Source organism: Photinus pyralis, unplaced genomic scaffold, assembly GCF_008802855.1.
Source record: "Photinus pyralis isolate 1611_PpyrPB1 unplaced genomic scaffold, Ppyr1.3 Ppyr1.4_LG6, whole genome shotgun sequence".
Lineage (NCBI taxonomy): Eukaryota > Metazoa > Arthropoda > Insecta > Coleoptera > Lampyridae > Photinus > Photinus pyralis.
In genome coordinates this window covers 2,863,603-2,869,602 of record NW_022170663.1, presented here as the reverse complement: position 1 = coordinate 2,869,602, position 6,000 = coordinate 2,863,603, and the positions used below count along the sequence as shown (strand labels likewise).

The 6,000-nt window shown below is 37.0% G+C and overlaps 1 protein-coding gene across 1 annotated transcript in view; it reads left to right on the top strand.

Moving 5' to 3' along the window:
* The window catches only part of LOC116175196 (NGFI-A-binding protein homolog), a 25,644-nt gene extending 19,851 nt beyond the window's left edge, over window positions 1-5,793 (top strand). Inside the window, exons 2-9 of the mRNA XM_031493331.1 lie at window positions 2,607-3,036; window positions 3,084-3,291; window positions 3,340-3,587; window positions 3,743-3,899; window positions 4,799-4,884; window positions 4,943-5,030; window positions 5,077-5,124; window positions 5,176-5,793. Coding sequence (XP_031349191.1) covers window positions 2,607-3,036; window positions 3,084-3,291; window positions 3,340-3,587; window positions 3,743-3,899; window positions 4,799-4,884; window positions 4,943-5,030; window positions 5,077-5,124; window positions 5,176-5,343 — 1,433 coding nt within the window. The 3' untranslated portion in view covers window positions 5,344-5,793. The remainder of the gene's footprint in view (window positions 1-2,606; window positions 3,037-3,083; window positions 3,292-3,339; window positions 3,588-3,742; window positions 3,900-4,798; window positions 4,885-4,942; window positions 5,031-5,076; window positions 5,125-5,175) is intronic.
* The last annotated feature ends 207 nt before the right edge of the window (window positions 5,794-6,000 follow it).

The following is a 6,000-nucleotide window of genomic DNA, read 5'->3' as shown; positions in this document are numbered from 1 at the left end:
TATCACCTTGATCTGACATGTTGTGAGACCTATTAGTGTTCTCGTATTCTTCTTCATCACTAGAATTGCACTCAATTTCTGAATTGTCATCCGCCAACGCAGATATTGCCGTGTCTGCTTCTTCCAAAGAAATTTGAATTCGATTTCGACCATAAAATCGAATCGTCGGTATTGTATTCCCTGCAGAAAACAATAGTATATTAAGTATGGAGAACGGTAAGGGATTTTTACCGTTCGAAGACAATTGTTTGGAGGAGGAGCGAAGCGACGACTCCAATTATTGTCTGAGAACGGTACCCTTAACGTTCGACGTGCTTATAACATTTTTTGCGCGATCGAAATTAAAATTATGCAACCAATATAAATATGCACTAAGAAATTAACGAGCAGAATAAATCGAAATGATCGAAGTGGTATGGTGTATATCACTAGGTAACCAGTTTATTTGTCAAAATTGAAGTTAATAATTTCATAAAAATGTGCATGTGTCTGATGTAGTTTACTAGCTTTGCACTTCCTTTATGACTTTATGAGCGTCTTGCCATAGGAAACAACAGCACTAATTGTACGTTTAATGTACCTAACAATAATTAAAGATTAAATGTAATGTACTGTTGATTTTTAAAAAGGCGTCGGTAAGTATTTTTGCTGTTCTGTTTTTAGATCGGTAAGTAATGTTGACGTCGTCGTAATCATAGCAACTGGTAAATTCTACGTACCTACTGTCATGGAAACACCCATGGTAAATAGTCAGAAATGACCGATCGCGCAAAAAAGTATTTACAAAATCGAATACTGCCCAGCTCTGTATGTAGGTTAACAGCGAATTACTTTAAAAATGATGATATTTTAAAACGGGAAAGGATTGTATCTTTTGGAGGCAACTGTAGGGTTGCTAGTAAGTCTTCCAAACATAATTTAGTAAAGAAATCAAAATATTTGATCTACAACAAAAATTACAACCCCCGCAATTGAATATTCTTATGTAGACAAGACCGAATTACATTAAACATTATACGCGATTTTAAAACGAGAACGGATTGTAAACTTTGGTAGCAATGTAGGGTTGACTGTACGTCCTTTAAACGCAATACATTAAACAAACATTATAATTTTTGGTGTATAACAAAAATGTCAACCCCCGCAATTGAATATTACTATGCATGTATAAGGGGGAATTACCTTAAAAATGACGATATTTTAAAACAGGAAGGGATTGTAACCTTTGGTGGCAATTATAGGGCTGCTAGTAAATCTTTTAAACATAATCCAGTAGAGAAACCAAAATTTTTGCACCTACAACAAAAATTACAACCCCCGTAATTTAAAATTTTTATGTAAAGACCGAATTACCATGAAAATTAGATTTTAAAACATAAAGGGATTGTAGCCTTTGGTTGCAATGTAGGGTTCAATCCTTTAAAGATAATCTATTTCAAAGAACAAAAATTTCAACTCCCGCAATTTAATATTACTATGCAAGTAAAAGCGAATTACCTTAAAAAGGACGAGATTTTTAAACGAGAAGGGATTATAACCCTTGGTGGCGATTGTAGGGTTGCTTGTAAATCCTTTAAACATAATCTATTAAAGAAACCAAAACTGATCTGCAATAAAAATTACAACTCCTGCAACTGAATATCCTTACGTAGAAGATTCTTACGTCATCGCAAGAAGTCACCAAGTACCAAGGTTCTAACGAAGATGGAAACTTAGAGATGACTAATTGCTCATTGAAACAGTGTGACAAATACTAAATGGTGAAAACGTGCAAATCGAGTTCCAAAATTTGCAAAATGCCTGAATTCCAATGAATTTTAATTGTAGGTCGCGTTAATTAAGTCAAAACAAATAATTATTCGTGAAGAAACTCACCGTGAATAATTTTCCAATACACAAAAGTATGTCTTTACTTATGGAGATTGCGAACCACTCGATTCGAATGCAAATATGCAACTGCCCCGATTTGTATTAACGTGGAGGTAAACTATTATCTTCTTACCGTGATTAGGAATGACCCTGACTATTGACTAATGTGAAACTGGTACATATATTTATTTCCGGAGAATGTTTAAAGACAAATCAAATGAATTGAAAGAAGGAAAACAATGTAAAACATACAAACAGGGTTTTTCGTATTACTAATTTCGTTGCAAAAGCTAAAAATCTCAAATTCCCTGAAGAAAGCAATGCTTCACTTACGCAAAATGAAGGCCTCCCAAAGCTCCCATCGCTATGTAGTTTCCAATGCATTTATCGCTACTGCCCGTGGGTTTGACTGATTTATGAATTGTGCAAAAGGGCGAAAAAAGGAGCATAACGGAGACGGTTGAACTCACCGTCTGTTTTGCCCATTGATCGCCTTTTATGATCTCCACGGTGGAAGTAGATCAGTTCTACTCCCGAGCCCACAGGGAAAATTGAAGTTAACATCTAGTGAAAAATAGACAGAGCTAGATATTTCGGTCCCTCAAAGTTAATCAACGTCTTTGCTATTTATTCTAAACATTTGGTAGAGATAATTCGCTCCCTTCACAGCTTTGGCTGTTTTGCAATGTTGAAACTATTTGAAATTATAGTAAATTGTTTTCTGCTTATTGTTGTAGTATTTCCCACCTCGTACCCAAGCAACTTGGCAGAACTGCAACTGTACAGGGTAATGCAAAACGCATCTTTGCTCTACTACTACGACACGCTGTTGGAAATGGGGGGTGATGACGTGCAGCAACTATGTGATGCCGGCGAAGAAGAATTTTTAGAAATAATGTCTTTGGTGGGAATGGCATCTAAACCGTTGCACGTGAGAAGGCTACAGAAATCGTTACAGGAATGGGTGACCAACGTTACCAAATTCAAAATGCCACTCATTCCTGGAGAGGATTTCGAGATTGAGTTATCTAGTCCCAGAATTTCAAGCAACCATAGCGTTTATGTCATTGACAACAACGAAGGCTATCGACCAGTTTACTCGCCATCGTCTGGGGAATCCGGCGCGTCTCAGTCAGTTGGCAGTCCCGTTCGATGTTTGTCAAAGAGGTTGGTATGCGTAGGACGATTTGGCGAGCGTATAGCAAGTTTTTTAGGCCTTACTCTCCACTAGATGGACCGTCTTGTCCACCATCCTCAAGTTCGAGTCCAGTGAACAGTAGTTCACCCCTGCAACTTACACCATCGCTTCTTGATAGTCAAATTGCGAAGCTGGCAACTGCAGCAGAGCGATTGAGTAAGCGATTACCATTATTCGAACCGAAGCCTTGCAATACCAAAAAGAAGATGTCCAAAGAACTGGAGGTAGTATATACTTCACAAACTTGGGTTTTACTCAACGCCTTCTTTTAGTTAGTGATGTCAATGTCCGAATCTGATCCAAGGCGTATGGATGAAATTCGAAGATACGCCGCAATCTATGGACGATTTGATTGTAAAAGACGACCAGAAAAACCTCTAACGCTCCACGAAGTGTCGGTAAATGAAGCCGCCGCCCAAATTTGCAGATTCGTGCCCGTGCTGTTAACGCGTAGGGATGAATTGTTTCCGTTAGCTCGTCAAGTGGTTAAAGATTCGGGTTGTCATTATTCGAAAACTCAGTAAGTCGTTGCCCACTTAGAATACCTACTAGGAAATCGATGCTTATTTTGTGGACTTCTCTATTAGTATTTCAGCATTGGTGTCTCATTTTCAATTTGGCTGGGATATGGCATTTTGCGAATGCTGTCTCGCAATAAAGATAATTTTGTTTTAGGGTATCATCTACCTATAGTCATAGAATATCTGGATGCGATAAGGAACCTGAGACCACTAACTTAAAGCATTCATCAAATACCGAGGTAGAGGGCAATTTCTCAAAAAAAGCGAAATTAGAAAATGATGATGGAAATGAGCCAGGGTTGAACCGGCAGGTCAGCCAACTAAAGAAACAAAAAATTTCTCATGAACACATTTTTAACTTAGAAGATTAAGCCTAACTGAACAAGAATTAGGTGTTTCTTTCTTAATTGTATCATGTTTTAAAAATTAATTTGCGTGAATTGCATTATTCTTTTGTTCTCATTACGTTTTGCTCTAAAAGTTGTGATGCTTTTAAATGAATGAGATGAATTGTTGTTTACTGGGGGAATGGAGAATAAATACAGTTTTCAGAGGTTACGTGGTTGCTAATGTTAACAAATTATAATCTAATGGTTTTACTTGACCAATTTGAAATCTAGGAGAAACCGACCGACAACTTTTTGAGCAAAAGCATTAAATTGAACGAATAAGTATGAAATGCCTAGTTTTTAGTCTACAATTAAATTTTTTTTCTGATTTGCTTAAATTATTTATTATCGCAACTATTAAGCCATACCCATACGCTGCTTGCGGGGTTGTCATTGTATTGCGCTTTAGTAGCCATTTTGATCTCTTTAACGAAATGCACCATACTAATTGTTTTGCTTCTCATTTTTAGCATGCAGGTTAACCGGCTTAAGGTAAGGTACAATTGGCGTTTAACTCTGACTTTTCTCGCACGTATGTATTTATTTAATTCCCTAACCGTAAGGCAATTGAGTATTTAACACTTATAAGAGATCGGATTGGTCATCTTTACTGGAGTAAGCGAAGAAAGTCTAAAGCGAAGGAAAGATCAGTGAAGGTGGCTAATTTAGACAACATGAGCGCTCAAATATTCAACAGGTACATTGGGCTTTAATATTGGATACTAACGGAATGAGTTTCCTTGTAAAAACCCAATGGTAGCTACTGTCACAAACTCAAATTACGTAGCCGAATGAAAAATTTTACCTCCGCCTTTTTTCAGGAAAAAAACACGGATGGTGGGCTTGTACGGTCACCACTCCACACTTTATTTCAGCTTCATACAAAATCTCATCTGCAATCTAATAGGTAAGTTGATAGTTCATTGATGATGATGTCCTACTTATCATGTACTCTTTGTGTCTAGAGACACGATACTTCGTAATTCCTCTATGACGGATTATGAAGAGGCAGAGTCCAACTACTCATATAGCAGCTCTAATTCTCCGTATCAGGCAAGTCACAATTAAAGCAAATGGACATTCAAAAAACATTTTTTAGGTGGGAAACCACGAGCAGGAAAATAGTTATCATGAAAATAATGGAAGTGTAAGTACCAAAGAACGCCACAGGTTGTTTTTAGTAACATAATCATTTTAGAATATTATCGACGACCTTCACCACTCAGATGCAGAGGATACTCCAAAGTTTTCACCAAAAGTCATAGCTGCTAGTGGAGACAATATAATTGCCGTCGCTAATCCAGCGTTATCCATGTCACCAACCATCATGGCGTCTAGTTCAAGAGAAACCCGTAAAATAGATTAATAATGTACAACAGCAATAAAATGTTTCATCGGTTGAATTTATTTTTTAGTTTAACATGCTGCTTTGTATTTTAAAAATAGTATGTATTTTGAAAATTTGCAATCAATTGGCGATTTCTTCAAGTATTCCCCTTCTCCAAACACGCGGTTTTTTCACTGATCTCCAGAGGCACAACAAATAGTCGACTTTGCCTTTCCTAAGTCAACTCTAATCAAAAGTTCACTCGCCCTTTCGCGATTTTTACTTCATAGCATACGAAGCTTTAAGCTTATTTGGGCGACAGTTGTGCAGAATGTTAAGCATATATGGAAGCAATATAGCAGTATTCACTAAAATTGACAATATGACCACGTGTAAAAACGAGATTTTCCTTGGAGCAAATAAATTACTTGCGAAGTTTCTTTACGAAAAATTCTTTCAGGGTAAAATTTCTGAAGACTTTTGGGCCCCCACCGTCATCTCTGAAAAACGAAATTTCAAAATTTTTACTAGTATTAAAAATGTTGTTTTTGGTTTATAATACCTTCTTGCTTGTGAATGTTCCTTGAATCAAGTTCCTAGTGGGCCATTATTCCGGTTTAGACGAATTCTACTTGGCTTCCTACAATCAAGCTAGTAAAAAAATTGTGCGAGGGAAAGCATTCATTATAGTCAAGG